The 20,145-nt window shown below is 42.9% G+C and overlaps 2 protein-coding genes across 6 annotated transcripts in view; one reads left to right on the top strand and one right to left on the bottom strand.

The window, feature by feature from the left end:
* RYR3 (ryanodine receptor 3) overlaps nt 1-3,167 on the top strand; it is a 658,838-nt gene extending 655,671 nt beyond the window's left edge. For all 4 annotated transcript variants that reach the window (XM_075844915.1, XM_075844916.1, XM_075844917.1 and 1 more), the window contains 2 exons: nt 29-80; nt 1,731-3,167. In XM_075844915.1, the coding sequence (XP_075701030.1) occupies nt 29-80; nt 1,731-1,826 (148 nt within the window). In that variant the 3' untranslated portion in view covers nt 1,827-3,167. The remainder of the gene's footprint in view (nt 1-28; nt 81-1,730) is intronic.
* A 124-nt stretch (nt 3,168-3,291) lies between these two features.
* The window catches only part of AVEN (apoptosis and caspase activation inhibitor), a 415,433-nt gene continuing 398,579 nt past the window's right edge, over nt 3,292-20,145 (bottom strand). For both annotated transcript variants that reach the window (XM_075844920.1, XM_075844921.1), the window contains exons 4-6: nt 11,849-11,944; nt 4,918-5,191; nt 3,292-3,942 (exon numbers count right to left, since the gene is read on the bottom strand). In XM_075844920.1, the coding sequence (XP_075701035.1) occupies nt 3,839-3,942; nt 4,918-5,191; nt 11,849-11,944 (474 nt within the window). In that variant the 3' untranslated portion in view covers nt 3,292-3,838. The remainder of the gene's footprint in view (nt 3,943-4,917; nt 5,192-11,848; nt 11,945-20,145) is intronic.

The following is a 20,145-nucleotide window of genomic DNA, read 5'->3' on the forward strand; positions in this document are numbered from 1 at the left end:
CATGTGAATGTCTCTGTGCTTGTTACAGGTTCTTCCTCATGTATATCATTAATAAGGATGAAACGGAGCACACTGGACAGGTAGGCATTTTATGTCCGTCCTTTACAGGAAGTTGCATGTAATCCATTTAATTGCATATATGAATCACCTGCCTAAGTCATGACAGATGTACAGCAACACGCTATGACAAAATCAATGAAAACAATTTAATATACATATTTTGCATTTTTTGATGCGTAAATAATCGAATTACCCTGAGGAGGCAGCGCCAGTCACAATGGATCAGGGTAGAGCTCACACAAGTTAAGAATGCATCCATGTTCTTCATCCATAGATCAATGTTATCCATCTCCTTTTACAGCATTACTGAGTCCTGCACTCTCTATACTCTTGCTGCAGATGAGAGTGCCATGTACTAATGTGGAAAGTCATTGAGGTGGAATCTCTCCAGTTACAATTCATTAAAGTACAGGGTATTTGTCCTATCATTTTACAGGCAATAAGACCACGGGGATTTTATAACTATTGCAGCACCAAGAAAATAAAAACCTCTTTTGCATTTAAAATCCTGAGAGTTGTTTGAGTTGAATTAAATTGGATTACATAGAACAATACAAGTCTATTATTACAACACTTTTACATTTAGATACCATAAATGTTTTATATAAAAGGAGTTTGTCAGAGTTTTCACCTAAGGGTATGTGCACACATACTTATGTACGATGCTAGGAGTCCCTGCCTCGCTGCAAGACAACTGTCTCGTACTGAAAACATGATTACAGTACGGGACAGTTGTCCTGCAGCGAGGCAGGGACTCCTAGCATCGTACATAAGTATGATGCTAGGAGCCCGGCTCCCTGCACTGTGTTCGGTCCGGGACTTGCGGCCGAAATACGTCCGTCAATTACGGACGTAATTAGTGTGTGTGCACATACCCTAAAGAGATTTGAGGTCTTGTATGAAGAGTATTATATGGATTTAAAGAGGACCTTTCACCTACCCAAAATCTCAATAAGGCTGGGTTCACACGACCTATTTTCAGGCGTAAACGAGGCGTATTATGCCGCGATTTACGCCTGAAAATACGGCTACAATACGTCGGCAAACATCTGCCCATTCATTTGAATGGCTGTGCCGACGACCTGTAATTTACGCGTCGTCGTTTGACAGCTGTCAAGCGACGACGCGTAAAATGACTGCCTCGTCAAAGAAGTGCAGGACACTTCTTTGGACGTGATTGGAGCCGTTTTTCATTGAATTCCATGAAGAACAGCTCAAATTTACGGCCGTCAAAGATGCCTCGCATAATTACGTCTGAAACGACGGAGCCGTTTTCTCCTGAAAACAGTCTGTAATTTCAGACGTAAAAGGCAGCTATCGTGTGCACATACCCTTAGATTGCCAACACCTCACAGATTCTGGCAATTTTCTTTTTTCTTCTAGTCCCCGCCGTTCCTAAGATATCAGTGCCAGAAATGCAAATGAGGCGTTTGATTGTCAAGTGGGCAGTTATAGCTCGGAAAGTGAGCAGTGTTAACCGTCTACTTGAAAGTCAAATGCCTCATTTGCATATCGGGCACCAAAACTAACGGCACCGATACCTGTAGAACAGAGACTTATATACATGAATTATTATTAGGTTACCAGTGCAGCATAACAGATGAGCACATTAGCTAAAATGTGGTTGAGTCCTAATTCCCATATATAATTTCTATTTATGTCTCCTGTAGGAATCTTACGTCTGGAAGATGTATCAAGAGAGGTGTTGGGACTTCTTCCCAGCTGGTGATTGTTTCCGCAAGCAATATGAAGACCTGCTTGGATAATAACCTGGTATAAACCCGTCCGCCTGATCCACTGGGAATGTACTGAACCTGGAACCAAACTCACCTAATGGGAAACATTTACTAAAAGACCAGTTCTGCCCAACAAAGACCTTAATCTACTCATTTGGATCCATGTCATTTCCTTGAAACTGGCAACTCATACAATAAACACAGGTCTATAGCAAATGTGCAATGAAATACCAGATTTCTAGAACAAAAAAAAAAGTGCTAATAATAACCGCCACAGTACATCAATAAACTGATGATCTGTCACGCTCATTAGCCATAGTGCATTTGTTGAGTTACTAAAAGTGTAATAAAAATAAAACTCAATGTCATTTAGAACTAACCAGATAGGACCTATATTCAAGAAGTTTACAACTCAACCAATGGTATTCAGCCTGATTGCACCCATCCCAGCATCTCTTGATTTTCACACTAATGGGCAGATATCTCTAAACTGAAATGCCACACGTCTGGCTGCCCGAGAATGAAAGGGCTAACTGATACACATCCAGTGCACAATAATTATCTTCACAGCAACTGCTCAGTTCTCTCTGCAGCAGTGAAATTCAGAATTTGACACCACAAAACCCCGACAGACGCATCCGTTCTGTAGAACGGGACTTTGTGTCTGGAGAAGCATGCCGTTTTTCTTCCTTTTGTTCACTTTGATATTGAGGCTTTTGATTATGTCACAAATCTGATGCTAGTCACAGACGCCAAGTCAAAGTTTGCTGCATCTGTTTTGAATGTTTGTGCTCTGGAGCCTGAAAGAATTCAACTGGACATAAACAGGCTGGAACCATCTTGGCCTTTGGTGTTACAGGTGAGCTTCCGGCAACATCTGGTGCTCAGAGCTTTGCGTTTACTTATGTAAGATAGTCCAGTCTATGAAAGGTGATAGTATTTAGCTTTATTTTGTGAAATTTCAGGCAGTTGAAGGTAAAGTTAGTAGGGGAAAAGTTACTTAACACTTTTTCGACCCTGAACTTAATCGATTAAGTGCCTTAATCGTCTGTAGACGTAGCTATGCAAGATATTTTTTCCATGTTAGTATTAGATTGACAAAATACACAAGAGTTGTGCTGTTCTTTGTCTTACTGTACGAAATGAGAAACTGCATTCAGTTGCTATTTAGTTTTCCTTTCAATGACAGTTTGCTGTTATTTGAAGAAACTGGAATGTATCTTAAATTATATTCTCTTAAATGGAAATCTTATGCCAAATTCAAAGCACTGCTTTCTGGTCATTGGTAAGTGCTGTAGTGAAGCTGCTAACTTTATGCATTTTTCTTCAAATACAATAAAGTGCCCATCGCAATAAATAAATGATAAACCAGCTGAGCTGTTTGTCTTACTGTGCAGACTCAAGACGCAGGACCATTTTTATAAGACCAGCGATGAGTGCTGTCCTCATACTCAATGCCTACATATGAAAGGGCAAAGAAACACACAAAATACTATTTTTCTTTTACTGTATATTTTACAGAAAGAATTGGATGGTACATGACCTTGTATTGTGAAGACAGGCTATAGATTGTTACTACAACGTTTATTGATGTTTAAATTCAGGCAGAAGACGTAAGCTGGCCGTACACTGGGGATTTCTGTCATCCATAATGACAGATTTTGACCACTTATTGCCAAACATCGGCTTTTTTTCATGACCAAAAAGCCGGTGTCAGACACAGCCTGAAGGTGGATGAAAAATTCTATCTTCCGTGTAGTACGGTTTTAGTTGTGGTCAGACTTTGAAAGTAGCTCACGCCAAATGACAGTTGTGCACTCCATCAATAGAAGCCCAGATCACACATCAAGGCAGAGATCGATCTTTAACTATTGTGTCATCCAGAATGACAACCTACACGAACCAACCGTGAACGACAAGTTGGTTTTTAAAACGTTGTCTGAAATCTCTAGTGTATGGTCAGCTTTACAAAGTAACATGGGTCCTAGTAACAATTCATCTTTATTTTATCTTAATCACGTCTTTGCAGGTATGAGAATCCACTAGGAGATCATACTGTCCAGCCAGTCCTCCAGATCCTCAGGGGTTACAGCTTTGGGGTTATCCTCAGCAGCTACACAAGGCTCGGCTTTCACAGGAGAGGTTTCTGAAACACAGTTGTAAGCATAGAAAAAAAGTCTAATATTCTGTCAGTTTTACACATGATTCCCATCCAGACGACTATCGGAGCACATTTCTACTTTATGGAGAGATGCTATGAATATTTAGGGAGCACGGACCTCAATCAGGATGACATGAAGTGATCGCTGCTAGATCAATCAATGCAGTATTAGTTTTGATATAATAACAGTGTTAATGGAACGTGCTCTTCCCTGGACCTGTAAAACCTTTTGTCTAGTTCTTTCCTTGGCTTTTATGTGTGACTCGTAAGCTGCTATCTAAATGAAACTCCAAGTCAGACAAATATCATCCTGGGGAAATGGCCGGAATAACTGCTCACATGCACAGTCTAACATAATTGGGTCTTTTTTCATTTTTAATATGGAGTCCTATCAAAACAAATTGGGATCCAGTAATTGTCAATTAATGGGCTTCAGGAAGTATCACAGGTTCCCATCCCTCTGAAGTTGTATGCTCTCTCCCCTCGAAGAGATACTTCCAGCCTGGGTAAACAGACCAGCTTACACATATTGTCTTGGCACTACTTTAGTGGTTAATGTGGCATTCAACTACACTCTGAATAATGCACATTGAAAGGGGCTCATGAATCATTCATGTGGGGATGCAGCGTGAGATTTCTATATAACAGGAGCAGATCTGGCAGCTGTTCCGATCTAGTCTTGTTTAATGGGAGAAGCAGAATACTGACAGCAGAAGCTGCCCTAATACAAAAGAACATATAAATCTCAACTGGGTACAAGGCAGACAGGCAAATCTCAGGAGGGTATTAGGCGTGGGCAAGGTCCTTTTATATTTACAAGGACTCCAACTGGCTACTGCTGTGATGTATAAACAAGCACTTGCTATCGGAGATGTGATTTACACATTGAAACTATTCTTAATTTTGTAACTCCCCAATGAACAAGCTGTAACTTTTGCTGTGTACGCATCGAACCCTTACCACGTTCCTCACAGGGTAGCTGCTGGTCAGGCTCTCTAGTCCCATCAGCATGTGTAGCAGCTTTCTCTGTGACCGGGGCTTCCAAGCTGAGTAGGAAATCAAGCTCCTCATCAAGGGCTGGTAGAGAGGGATCCAGGGAAGTCTCGCTCTCTGGTTTGGAAGCTGCATTTTGATCTGAAGCCACAGACGCTCCTTTTCCTTTCTGGCCAGTCAACGTTGGCATGTTTGATATACCCTTTGGTATTGACAGAGGAAGTTCCTGGGGAAGCTGTTCCTACAAGGAAGAGAAAATTGTGTTTAAGGCCTAGTTCACACTGAGGTTTTTGACAGGCAGAGAAAATCTGCCTCAAAATTCGTGAAGAAATTTTGAGGCAGATTTTGAATTGCCAGCATTGTTTGATGCTTTTTTTCCCCCGAGTCTTTTGCCTTCGGTTGTTAAATCCAATGCAAAAACCGCCGCAAAAAAGGCTCGAAACGAGCGCCGCAGTTTTTTTTTTTTTAGTAACTACAATTCCCAGCATGTCTTGACAGCCAAATGTTTTATTATTCCAGTCAAAGGCTGCCAGGGCATGCTGGGAATTGTAGTTTCACAACAGCTGGAGTGCCGAAGGTTGCAGACCTTTGGACTAGGAAATATTGTCACCTGGATAAAGGGATTTGTAAAAATAAACATCGATGACATTTTACAAGTTTATCTCTCAATTTAGACAATAGTCCGCTCTACTATAAGCATAAACAGTATATTAGCGCAAATGGCATTGGACTAATAGCAGATAAAGATTTCAGCGGTTTCATAGTTATGAGTCCGCTGTATTTATGAGGGGGGGCGCTACCCTTCGCCTTCTCACCAGTAACTGATGGGCTGCTGGCAGACATCGATCACTGGGGAGGGGGCAGGGCGCGTTTCCCCTCATGAATACAGCAGACTGTACTGTTTGGGATAATAGCAGAGTGGACATCTCCCCGTACTGCCCTTACATAGGGAAGATTAGTAGGATGACAGATCTGCTTTAAGGATATGTGCACACACACTAATTACGTCCGTAATTGACGGACGTATTTCGGCTGCAAGTACCGGACCGAACACAGTGCAGGGAGCCGGGCTCCTAGCATCATAGTTATGTACGATGCTAGGAGACCCTGCCTCTCCGTGGAACTACTGTCCCGTACTGAAAACATGATTACAGTACGGGACAGTTGTCCTGCAGCGAGGCAGGGACTCCTAGCATCGTACATAAGTATGATGCTAGGAGCCCGGCTCCCTGCACTGTGTTCGGTCCGGTACTTGCGGCCGAAATACGTCCGTCAATTACCGACGTAATTAGTGTGTGTGCACATACCCTAAGAAGTGCTACACTGCAAGGCAAAAATAACCAACTACCTTTTTACTACCTAGATGATCATAGAGCCTGGCAGGAATGATACACATGGAAAAATTATTTCACAATACGGAAAAAAAAACAAAAACGAGGAGGCAAGCAGTGTGCTGTGTAAATATGACGTTTATTTTCCTTCTAGGTCACTTTTAATGTGCTCACACTTTGTGTTTTAATAATTTTTATTGAAGGTTTTAAAAAAAAATACCAAAAAGCAAACATTCGATAAACAGCACAAGTAGCTTCCAGGGGTAGTCCCCATAAATCTAATTGTAACAGGCAAATATATACCATATATTGCAATAGGTCAAGAAATAAAATAGGGGGAGGGGAATATAAAAGAGAAGGGAAAGAAAGCAAGGGAAGAAAAAGGAAAGGTAGAGGACTGAAGGTCGAGTGTCCTGGAGGCCAAATATACCTAAGAGACCGTCCCTAGATATCGGAGCCATAATGCGCTTACACTTTGGGTTGTCCATGGTAATTCAGCGTCTTACAAAGGGTGGTTGAGAACAGAAAAAAATGACTGCTTCCTTCCATAAACAGCGTCGCTTGTGCCATTACTGGCTCCTACACCTGGCTACGTGGTCTTCTTCTCGTCTCCTTACAGGGGTTGAATGGGGATAAGCTGCAGAACCACAAGATACAGAAAGAACCAAGCAGCACTGGAAAAAAAAGTCTTGTTTGCTGGTGCACGCGTCGCAGGATTTGATATAGGGGTCTCTTGTAATCCAATTCAACAATACCACGGCAGCACTTCGAAAAAATATATATACCTTTATTTACCCATGCAACGTTTGTTTGAGACTTTCTCAAGCAGTGCAAAAATGTGAGGTATATGAAGCCCTCACAATCATTAACAGTAAATACAGCATATCAAACAATTATGTAAAAAAGTGTACAAATATGTAATATATAAGGTCATCAACAATAGGACATGATCAACGATAAATACATGTGATACAGAAATCCATATTCAATTTATCATAATCCGGCCCAGTGATTAAATAATCTAAAAAAAAGATCCAGATGAAATACACAAAAACATGCCATAATTATAAACTTTATCACTGTATTCAGTTCACCGTCCGTTCATTCCTGACATCTACGCAATCTCAATACGCACGTCCACACAAACACAGCCAATCAGCTCACTGAGCACGTCCACACAAACACAGCCAATCCGCTCACTGAGCACGTCCACACAAACAGCCAATCAGCTCACCGCGCACGTCCACACAAACACAGCCAATCAGCTCACTGCAAAACGTCCACACAAACACAGCCAATCAGCTCACTGAGCACGTCCACACAAACACAGCCAATAAGCTCACTGCGCACGTCCACACAAACACAGCCAATCAGCTCACTGCGCACGTCCACACAAACACAGGCAATCAGCTCACTGCGCACGTCCACACAAACACAGCCAATCAGCTTGATGCGCACATCCACAACCAATCAGCTGTCATCTACAGATACTTCAACGTCCAAATGACTACACTGCACATGCTCTGTCCGGTCTCAGCTGCTACATCTCTCAGCACATGCTCTATGGATAGAATGCTGCATATTTCACCATCTTAGATAAGGGTGTGAAAAGAACTGGATGTCACTGTGACAAGTCAAACGTTTACTGAAACGACAATTACTCTTTAACCATGTTTTCACAATTACTACAGTCAAAAGGTAGTGCTTTTTCTCATCAATTTCATGACAGTTAGACATGGTCCTTACGGTCTCAAAGAAGCACGCCGGCAATTTTATATTTTTGTTGCACTAAGCTAACTCACCAGCAATATACTAGCAGTGTCATTTGTTTCTTCCCAGCTCAGTTGCATTCATATGTTTTGAACCCTTTCATTATGAGCAACGGTGTGATGTGATCTCAATCTGACCACCAAAATAGACCATGCTCTCATGTGTAGACAGGTGATCATTTTAGTCCTGTGTGTCTGATTTCCCTTGAACTACAGGATTAAATCATCACCTATCAAATCAATACTGGCAGCCTTGAGACCCCTTCCCATCCTCCTCACCCAGCCCCATCCTCCTTGTTTCTTTTCTCTGTATGTCCCCATGCATACAGCACTGCTGAAGAGGCTATTTCTGCCCTATCTAAGGGAGTAGGAGTTCAATGATATAATAAGTCCATATAACGACTAGCTAAAGAGTTACAAAAACTCCTCTGATTCACAATAACTGTCTGCACACAGCACTCACAGATAGTATAGAGTCCAGTGTATTTGTATGAGATGCTGATCTCCCCTGTCTCCGGTGTAAAAACTAACACGGACAAACCTATCAAGCAGAATGCAGAGGAGACAGGCTGAAGCTGCATCACATAGGATACACTAAGACTCTGCAGTGTGCAGACAGAAGCTCTGTCACTGATCTATCACTTGCTGCACTTAGATAGGACTCAGAGCAGAGCAATAGTGATGAGTCTCCAGCCTCTCTGCAAAGCCAGAAGCATCATTGGAAATGTAGTCTGCATCAGGGATACCATGTCAGAGGGAAATATGGTACCAAGATGGCAGACAGCTCATAAATGGCCCATCAACTACAACAGGTATACACAAGAACCTCTACATTAGTCTTTAAAAATAGCTTATACTGATCTATATGGGCAAAAAATATATAAATTGCTGGAGTGTTACTTTCAATTTTGAACGGTTGATCACATCCCACCACATAGGAGAGTGGGTGATAGGACAGCTAAACTCAAACGTAGGGTACTGTAATGGACATTTGAGCTTAATACTGTGACTCCACATGGCCTATAATTTTAAGGTTACCCCATCCATTCCAAACAGATCTTTATGGCGACCGAGGTTGATATACTTGCTAGGCTCAGCGCATTTTTTACTTCATCTAACCCTGATGTTATGTTGACACCAACAGTGCATTAATATTTAGATTAACCCCTTCCCGACCGCCCACTACGATATCTTTTGGTGTCGCTGTAGTAAAGGCTGATGAGCACTCCCGTGAGCGTTCATTCTCTAAGCAGGTGCTGTTACTTCCAGCTCCTGAACTTAAAGCTGCCTCCTGAACACAGCTGGGTTTCGGAAAAAATTCTGACAGCTGTGTAACCCTTTGATCGCCGCAGTCTATGATGGCGGCATGATCAAAGAAGACTCCTCTCTTCCTAGAAAGGACCCCAAGGCTATCTGTTCAGTTTGCCTGCTGTCATAGTGACACAGTATAATGTATTAGCATACAGGAGTATGCTAATACATTATAAGTAAAAAATAAAGTTGTAAATAAAATTAACCCTTCACGGGATTTAAAAAAAAAAAATGCTACAAATACATGAAATGTACAATGCTACAAAATAAATGAAAAAGTCCCAGTTACATAATGGTTGAGAGGACTCCCCATGGTTTTACTGGTTAGTCCCCAGGGATCTGGAGACATCCAGTTTCGAATACACTCAGAACCAATCACTGATCTGTATTATATATATATATGGATCAAAATGACGAGGCATGCTTCTCTCCCAGAATGCCATGCGCCGAGAGTAAGGCCGGTCAAACACGCCCACTACACCCTCTATTACACGCTCCCTTCTCCCTCCTGCCATTTTACTGCTCTCAGTACATCACTGGGGCTGTGGAGGCGCAATGGATGATCATTGTACAGAGCATGTGTGGTTAAAAGAGAGATTATTTTAACCGCGCATGTGCGAGCTTGATGTCTCATCGACTGGGACAACCCACTGAACAAAAGTCACTAATGACGCGCTGTTCAGGAAGCTGGCCGGAAGAGGACTTTGTCCGGAAGTTCAGAAGAGCGCTGAACGGTCGGGACGTCATTGGAAGTCCTTAATTCCGATGGGGGCTGCGCCACGTGTCTGTAGTTGTGATTAGAATAAATCATGAATTTTCGAAAAGTAAGTATATTAGAAAGTTTGTTTAATAGCGATTTATTATGTGTCCGTAAAAACTTTTTTTTAAAGCGGAATACCCCTTTAAGAAAAGTAGTAGTACTTACCTTTCTCTCGGCGATACGTCAATGACGCTCTGGCACCACTCCCAGTGATTGTTTACGTGCATCTAGCATGTGACCGCTGCAGCCAATCAAGGGCTCAGCGCTAACGAATTGTATTTCTAGCCCAATGAGACCTCTGATTGGCTGCAACAGTTACATGCTACATGCAAGTAAACAATTATGGGATGTGGCTCCAGAGTGTCAGCGCTGGATTGATGGGGGAAATGATAGGTAAGTACTACTTCATTTCTTAATTTATCTAATTTGCTGCTAATGCAAAAAAAAAAATTCAGAACCAGGAAAACCCCTTTAAGGTAACAACATAGAGTGAGATTTGCGAGTGCCGGCCCCTATCGAAGATGGTAAAATATGCAGCATTCTATTCATAGAACATGTGCTAAGAGATATAGGGGCCAAGGCTGAACAGAGCATGTGCAGTGTAGTCATTTGCTGGACGCTGCATTATCTGTAGATGGCAGCTGATTGGCTGTGTTTGTGTGGGCATGAGCAGTGAGATTGGGGAAATGCTGGAAATGAGCTGATGGTGAGCTGAATATAGTGATCGGGTATGTTCACATGAGTCTTGATTGTGGCATCACATAATTGTGGCAAACCCACACCATTTTTGTCAAAAGCCCTGCGTTTTTTTTCTGCGATTACCGCAGAAACCACCAGAAAAAAATGACTTATGCAAACATACCCTTAATGTTAATAATTATGGCGTGTTTTTATGACTTTCACCTGGATTAGATTAATTACCATTATCATGTTTTTAGATTATTTATTCACTATACCGGATTATGATGAATTTAAACATATATATTGTGGATTTGTGTATCACATGTATTTAACGCTGATCAGGTCCTATTGTTGATGACATTATGCATTACATATTTGTAACTTTAATAATATAATTGTTTGATATGCTGTATTTGCCGTTAATGATTGTGAGGGCTTCATATACCTCACATTTTTGCACTTTTGTAATGCTTGAAAAAAGGCTCTCTGGAGCGGACTTGTTGCATGGGTGAATAAAGGTATATATTTTTTTAGGTGTTGCCTTGTTAAGCTGCAGTACCAGACACAACCCATGGAAAAGAGCGGCACTCTTTCTAGAAAAAAGGCTCCTTTAACATAAAACCGTGGGAGTTATACAAGCCATGCCCTCCCGAATATAATCACACAAATGGACAAGTTATAAATCTGCCCTTGTAATCTCATGGGTTGGACTGCAGCATGGCAAAATATTCAGGAGTGAAAATTGACATGCTGAAAATGCAACACAGTGGCAAGTGGGATAAAACTGACAGTAATGTAATTGTAAGATTTGGAGATAACACATCGTCTATCACACAGCCTCCAGCCTCACATAAGACGTGTTAATAAAAAGGCTTTTATTAAAATCAAACAACACTGCATTTTCTTCAATTAAGTGTCTGGGGGCTGCTGGGAACTGAGGAATTGATTATTATAAAATGAATAAGATCTACCATAATCTAATCTCAGAGATGATTGCACATTGATGAATATCTTGTTACCTTTGCTCAGAGTAGAGTAGGAATTACCTGAACAAGATCAGCTTCCACATTCAGCCGCAAATGAAGAGGCAAATTTTGCAGGGCTCTCACGAGAGACTGGGAATCCAAATAGACTGTGGAGTCCTGTATGGAGAAGACGAGGAAAGCAGTTACATAGATGTCCAGACAGCAAGCAACAGTGTGCACGACTAGTCAGTATGTAAAATATTATGTCTAGCAATCCAAGGTTAAGGCCCCATGCACGCGACCGTACCTGTAATTATGGTAAGTGATCACGGACAGTGGACAGTCACCCGCATTTGGAGGACGTGCTCCCATTATAAAGTATGGTAGCACGGTCCGTAAAATAAAATATAGGACATGTCCTATTTTTAGGAAGGTTTCTACGGCCCGGACACCTGTGTGTCGGCCATATAAATGAAAAGGTTCGTAATTACGGACGAAATCTAGGTTCGTGTACATGGGGCCTAAATCAGTAGCATTTATGATGCTCTAAGGAAAAATACATTTGGTCTGGTTAAAAAAATAATTTAAATACGGTATTAGGTTATTTTGAATTTATACAAAATGGGGTTCCCTGTTCAAGTCTCTCTTCTCTTAGGCAGAGCGGAAACAGCTACAAAGAGTGTGATTGTGTTCTGGAGGGCCCGGCAGATCCAGGATAGCACGAGCGGCAGGGGGTGCAGAGGTAGCAGTTGCACCCGAGCCCTGGTGCCCAGTGCCGCATCTACCATGAGGCAAGGTGAGCTGACAGCCTCAGGCGGCGCAGCCTAGCCGAAAGTGGGGGCGGCATTTTGCACCAGGGACCGACTGGACCGGGGGAAGGGGCTTATTTTACTTAGCGGACGTGCCACATGATGGGCACGTCTGTGAGAACACTCCTCCTCCTCCTCTCTGACGCTGTACGCAGCACGCGCGCGCGCCGCCAGAGAGGAGCAGGTCTGCAGGAGGAGCGCTCTCTCCTCAAGCAATATGACTAGTGACGAGACGCATGAGGTGAGCGGTGGACTGCTGTGATTACAAACTACCTCCTCTCCCTCTCTCTCCATTTCGTCTGAAGCAGTCGGAACAGAGAAGAGGGGGAGGGGAGAGTTCACAGCCTCAGCGTCTGCAGAGAGGAAGCTCCGTGTCTAGTCCTCCCCTGTGTCCCTCTTCTGTGTCTCCTGTATCCCCTTGCTTCCCTCTCCTGTATAACCCTCCTCCGCTGTGTCCCCCTCCTCTCCTGTGCCCCCCTCCTCTCCTGTGTCCCCTTGCTTCCCTCTACTCTGCCCCCTCCTCTCGTATGCTGTGTCCCCCTATTCTTCTAACAGACCAGCTACTTCTGCAGCCTGTTATATCTGCTGTCCTGGGATGGGACATGTTGTAAAGCCCCTTCTGCTTCAGGAGACTACATGAGAGATCCTACATAGAAGGCAAGTGTGTGTATGAGTGTGTAAATGTGTGTGTGTGTGTGTGTGTGTGTGTGTGTGTGTGTGTGTGTGTGTGTATCTGTGTGGATATATATGATTCTCGTCTATATATGAGACTGTCTGCATTAGAGATCCTACATAGAAGGGAAGTGTGTGTATGAGTGTGTAAATGCATGTGTTTTATATACAATATATATATATATATATATATATATATATATATATATATATATATGTGTATATATATGTATATATAATCTGTGTATGTGGGTATATATGATTCTCGTGTACATATGATACTGTAAGGACATTCACACATTGTAGTTTTGCAGCAATAATTTAGAAACTGTTTTTGCTGTGCTTTTGTGTAAATAGTGGGAAAACTGATGTGTAGAGTATATAGTGTATATACTGGTATTGTGTGTGTAGACTGTGTAGCAGTATTGTGCGTAGTGTATGTTGCAATATTATAGGCAGTGGCGTAGCTATAGGGGTCGCAGCGGTCGCAATTGCGACCGGCCCCGAAGCCAGGGGGGCCCGCAGCCCCCCGCACCACATCAATAAAATGTTACTATAGTAACTCGGGCCGCGGGCCCCTGTTACTATAGTACTTGACAGTACTTACCTTCCTGGTTCCGGAATCGCAGTGGAGGTCCTGACGTCACAACTCTATGCGCCGCGCACAACATTGTGATCCTGGATAGAGTCAAGACAGAGCTTCCGCCGCGGCTGAAGAGGAGGGTAAGATTAATATCCCTGTCTGCTGAAGCTCATTGGCCGGGAGTCGGACCCCACCAATCAGCTGTTTTGAAGGGGCCGCAGCACTCGTACGAGTGCTGCTTCCCCTTCATTCCGGTCACTGGTTTACACTGTGAATCCGTGTCAGCGATTCACAGTGTGAGCGAGTCTGGGAAATGAAGGGGAAGCAGCTCTCGTACGAGTGCTGTGGCCCCTTCAAAACAGCTGATTGGCCGGCTCCCGGGAGACGGACAACGACATCAGCTATTGATGGCCTATCCTGAGGATAGGCCATCAATGTTTAGGGACTGGACAACCCCTTTAAGCCTACGATGTAGCAGGCTTAGAGGGCCCATGAGACAGGATCACAGATTGTGTGATCCTGTCTGCTGGGCCCTGTATCTAAGCCAATCACATGGTAGGCTTAGATACATGGCCCATGCGTGATCCTGTCTGATGGGCCCTGTATTACTGTATAAGATTACTGTCAGCTGGACCCTGTATCTAAGCCTACCTTGTGGTAGGCTTAGATACAGGGTCCCACAGACAGTATCACACATGGGCCCTGTATCTAAGCCTAACACATGTGTTACTAATCGTTTTTTGTGTGTTTTCTTACAGGTTCGGTCGTTGGACGACGTCGGATTCCAGGACTACTTCGATGACGGCTTTTTTTATTATCAATAAAATGGTTAATGAGGGTTGTGTGGTTTATTTTTATTTAAATAAAATATTTTTTCTATGTCTGTTTTTTTTTAAACTATATTACTACCGCCTTAGTAATGGCCGCCGGCTGATTCACAGCATCCATTGCCAAGGCGGGGCTTAGTGTTAGCCGGTGCAGAGGCTAACACTAACCCCCTTTATTACCCCGCTACCCACCACCACCAGGGGTGCTGGGAAGAGCCGGGTATGATCCAGTACTTGACCATCTGTAGTGATGGTCGGGCAATGGGGCGGCCACAGGCTGGTATCAGGCTGGGAAAGGCCAGATACAGTGGCCCTGCCCACCCTGGTAATGCTGCCTGCTGCTGCTTTATTGTATTTGGCTGGTTATGAAAAATGGGGGGGACCCCACGTCATTTAAAAAAAAAAAAAAAATAATTGGTAAGAACGATGTGGGGTCCCCCCCAATTTTCATAACCAGCCAGATACAACACAGCAGCAGCAGGCCGCATTACCAGGGTGGGAAGGGTCACTGTTTTTGGCCTTCCCCAGCCTAATGATACCAGCCTGTGCCGCCCCGGTGCCTAGACTTTACTACAGATGGACGGGTACTGGTTCGTACCCGGCTCATCCCAGTACCCCTGGTGGCGGTGGGTACCGGGGTAATAATGGGGGTTAGTGTTAGCCTCTGCACCTGCTAACATTAAGCCTCGCCTTAGTAATGGAGGTTGTCAATCAGCCAGCGGCCATTACTAAGGCGGTAATAATAAAGTTTAAAAAAAGTACAAGCACATAGAAAAATTATTTTATTGAAATAAAAAAACACAAGCCCCATTAACCATTTTATTGAGAATAAAAAACGCTGTCATTGAAGTCGTCCTCGTATCCGAAGTCCAACAACCGAACCTATAAAATAACACAAACACACAAAAATAATTAGTAGCACATAAAGAAGCAAAATTATTATTCTTACCTTTCCTGGGTCCAGTGCTGGAGCCGCAATGTCAGCGAGCTGGGCCCTATATCTAATCCGATCATGTGTGATACTGTCTGATGGGCCACTGTATCTAATCCTATCATGTGTGATACTGTCTGCTGAGCTGTGTATCTAATCCTATCATGTGTAATACTGTCTGCTGAGCCACTGTATCTAATCCTCATGTGTGATACGGTCTGCTGAGCCATTGTATCTAATCCTATCATGTGTGATACTGTCTGCTGAGCTACTGTATCTAATCCTATCATTTGTGATACTGTCTGCTGAGCGGTGTATCTAATTCCATCATGTGTGATACTGTCTGCTGAGCCACTGTATCTAATCCTATCATGTGTGATACTGTCTGCTGGGCCCTATCTCTAATTCTATCATGTGTAATACTGTCTGCTGAGCTGTGTATCTAATTCCATCATGTGTGATACTGTCTGCAGAGCCAGTGTATCTAATCCTATCATGTGTGATACGGTCTGCTGAGCCACTGTATCTAATCCTCTCATGTGTGATACTGTCTGCTGAGCCACTGTATCTAATCCTCACGTGTGATACTGTCTGCTGAGCCACTGTATCTAATCCTATCATGTGTGATACTGTCTGCTGAGCCACTGTATGTAATCCTATCATGTGTGATACTGTCTGCTGAGCCACTGTATCTAATCCTATCATGTGTGATACTGTCTGCTGAGCTACTGTATCTAATCCTATCATGTGTGATACTGTCTGCTGGCCCACTGTATGTAATCCTATCATGTGTAATACTGTCTGCTAAGCTACTGTATCTAATCCTATAATGTGTGATACTGTCTGCTGGGCCCTATATCTAATCCTATCATGTGTGATACTGTCTGCTGAGTCATTGTATCTAATCCCATCATGTGTGATACTGTCTGCTGAGCTACTGTATCTAATCCTATCATGTGTGATACGGTCTGCTGGGCCACTGTATATAATCCTATCATGTGTGATACTGTCTGCTGAGCTACTGTATCTAATCCTATCATGTGTGATACTGTCTGCTGAGCCAATGTATCTAATCCTATCAATAGCTTATAGGGTCGTAGTGCTATAGATATGCTATGCTGTCTCCTATACACACATTTTTTTTTGGGGGGGGGACACATATGTATTGGGGCCATATCCCCTGACATTTTAAGTCGTTAGTGACGCCTCTGGCTGATAGTGCTGCATTGTTGGGTCACTTAGGAGACCCAGCAAAGCAGCTGAAAGCTGCGGACCGTCGGCCATGAGAAGTTTGCGGGGGGGAGGGGCGCCTTTTTATAGTTTGCCTCAGGCAGCAGAGGGGCTAGGTTCACCCCTGCACTGGTGCCTAGGGGGCACAAAAGTCCCTCTGCCACATAAAAACACATAGAAATTATGAATGGCACAAGCTGCGTGGGTTGGTGGGGGGAGTTTCTGTTACAGATTTTGAATTGGGGCCCAGGAGCCTCAAGTTATGACTCCGACGAGCAGCCCGTTAATTCAATGAGCACTAAATAATACTACATTTCCCCTGTCTTTGCACAGCAGGGAATTGAATACTTGCTTTCTTGTTCCCGTGAAAATTAGAGCTGATCGCTGGGGGACCCTTTTAACAAAAAAGCACACTATTCGGTGGTATAAGGAAGAGAAGTGTCTAGAATGTTTAGAAAGATGTGCCGAATTTACCATACAGAATGCACCATTTTGATAAATGTGGGACATTTTCTGACTGCCTGGTCTAAATATATTTAGCGCTTTGTAGGCTGGACAAGAGTAGACAGAAGCGTTTATAAACTTTTCTCTCTTCTCCTCAGGGTCCCTGGATGTCTCGGACAGCCGGGCACCCAACCTGCTCCTGCTGGATTGCAGGAGCTTTAATGCAGTGACGTCAAAATACAGTATCTGCGCCTCCTGCCGACAAAAGACAGTGGGCAGTCACTAGAGGGTTATTATAGTTTTATTTGCTAATTACCTGCTTAAACCGGTTCACGACCGGAACCTCAATTTTTCACTTTTTTTTTTTTTTGCATTAACACGCAGCATATAAGTAATGCAATACCTTATCAGAGTCCCTATTTGCATAACCCCACCCTTTTGTCATTGACCACACCAATTAGGGTATGTTCACACGGCTTATTTACGGACGTAAATCAGGCGTTTTACGCTTCGATATACGTCCGAAAATGCGGCTCGATAGCGTTGGCAAACATCTGCCGATTCATTTGAATGGGTCTTACGATGGGTGCACACGGTCATTTTTTTTACGCCCCGCTGTCAAAAGGCGGGGCGTAAAAAAGACGCCCGCGTCAAAGAAGTGCCTGTCACTTCTTCAGACGTAAATGGAGCCATTTTCCATGGACTCCATGGAAAACCAGCTCCATTTAACGTCCGTAATGGACGCAGCAAAAAGCGCCTCAACATGCCATTACGGCTGAAATTCCGGTGCGGTTTTCTCCTGAAAACAGCCCCGTAATTTCAGCCGTTACGGACGCTGCCGTGTGAACATACCCTAAATGTTACACAAACTGGACAGCTCTAATGCTTACTACCTCTCAGAAATTATAGCCCTGGCACATATTTTTTTTATAGGATGACATCCCTGGTAACAACCTTTCACCTGCCAGTGACTGGGAACTACAGAATTCTCAGTATCTCCCCAGCTGTTCTATGTCTTAATATAGACAAGATAATCATAGAACAACAAGTCAGATTTATGCATAATGCAAATGAGAGGTAAAATAAATAAAGATCTGTGTCTCCATGTAATTGAAAGGGGGTAGTAAGGAGCATCTGCCAACCAAACTATAAGGGAATTTGTACTGTCAGCCAGAATTGGTGCAATTACACAATTAGTGAGAAGGGGCACCCAAATCATTGGGGGAATCCATGTATTGTCAATAAGTGATGTAGTCTCAGCAATGTGTATGAAGGGGGCATACAAAGCATAGACTATGTTATAAGGAATGTGTGCACATTACAGTGTCCCCCAGTTTGTTTGATCTTCATTGTCACCATTAGGGTATGTTCACACTGCATAAAAGTACACAGGGTATACACTCTGGTCCCCACAGGGAATTCCGGCTGAAAAACCGCTCCAAATTGTGGGGCAGTTTTTTGTCCAGAACGTCCGCTGCGGAAAACAGGTAAAAAAAAGCACCTATACTAACCCATAGTCATGGCGACGCGTCCCTCTGACATCCTGCAGCCTGGTCTCCTGAGATCACATGTTATCACATGTGACCGCTGCAGCCTATTATTGGCTGCAGCAGTCACATGGGATGAAACGTCATCCCTGGATGCCGTGCTGGAAGCAGGGAAAGTCCTGGGTAAGCATAAACTTTTTTTTTCTTTTTGCGATTTTTGCGGCGGAATAGCGGCTTTTCCGCCACAAAAATTACGAAATTTGCTATTTTGTGCAAGTTTTACCTCTACATTGAATTCAATGGGGAAAACTTGCAACAGGAAAGCAGCGATTAAGAAGCATAAACTAACATGCTGTGGATTAAAAAAAACAAAAACGCAGGTCAATTTCTGAAAGCTTTTTTTCTGTATTTTTTACCCAGTGTGTGGATGAGATTTGTTCAAATAAGTGTGGACATACCCTTAAAAGCACACCATTGAAAGCAGTTTTTTTGTTTTGTTTTTAAATAAAACAGTGTATCAGTATGTTTAGTGCACCTTTCTAATTACTTTTTATTAAAAACTATTTTAACTTTTTCAGATACAGCTGCTTTGTATCCTGTATATAGAGCAGCTGTGTCTAGCGCTATACAGTCTATGAGCCCGTACTCCGATGCATTTACGGAAAAAGCCGTACAGACCCGAAGCGGCTGAGCATTCACACAAGTGCTTCAGCAGCTTCGTTTTAGCGATTGGTGGAGGTCTCAGTGCTCGGACCCCCACCGATCCAAACTTCTGACGTGTCACTATGACACGTCAGAAGTTTGTTAAACGTTTCGCTACACTTGAAACCTGAATCTATCAGGTCAGCGGCACTGACGGGTTCAGTGACAGCGGGCCCTGATTGTCTCTGACACGCAGGATCCACCAGTTATCGATCACATGTAAGTTCATAACTAAGATGATCCTGCATGTCAGAGACTTTAAAGTAAGGTGTGTGCAGAGCTCAGTTCCTACAATATGAACATTACTCCTTTGAAAGAGTTAAAATAAATATAATTTGCCATTTTTGCGTTTAATTTCTGTTAGAGGAAGCGAAAATCTATTATTAGAAGAATGTATTCATATGTCCACAGCTTATCAATCAGTGACTAAAGAGTCACGCGGCAAATAGAAGTTTGCATAAAACCACATGACAAGTACAACACATTTTCTGGATCAAATAAAATTGCTCCGGAAATAATTAGTAAACTTTTATATTAGTCATCCTTTAATATTTAGATGTGATGCCTATAGATAGATGAATGATTGTACATTATACATAGAGCTTTGACCGTTATGATGGTTATGCATCATCAGAAAATGGCATATTATTTGAATCAAGTTTTTATTATAAACATATTTTTATATTTTAATAT

The sequence above is a fragment of the Rhinoderma darwinii genome, chromosome 12 (assembly GCF_050947455.1).
Source record: "Rhinoderma darwinii isolate aRhiDar2 chromosome 12, aRhiDar2.hap1, whole genome shotgun sequence".
In the NCBI taxonomy this organism is placed as follows: domain Eukaryota; kingdom Metazoa; phylum Chordata; class Amphibia; order Anura; family Rhinodermatidae; genus Rhinoderma; species Rhinoderma darwinii.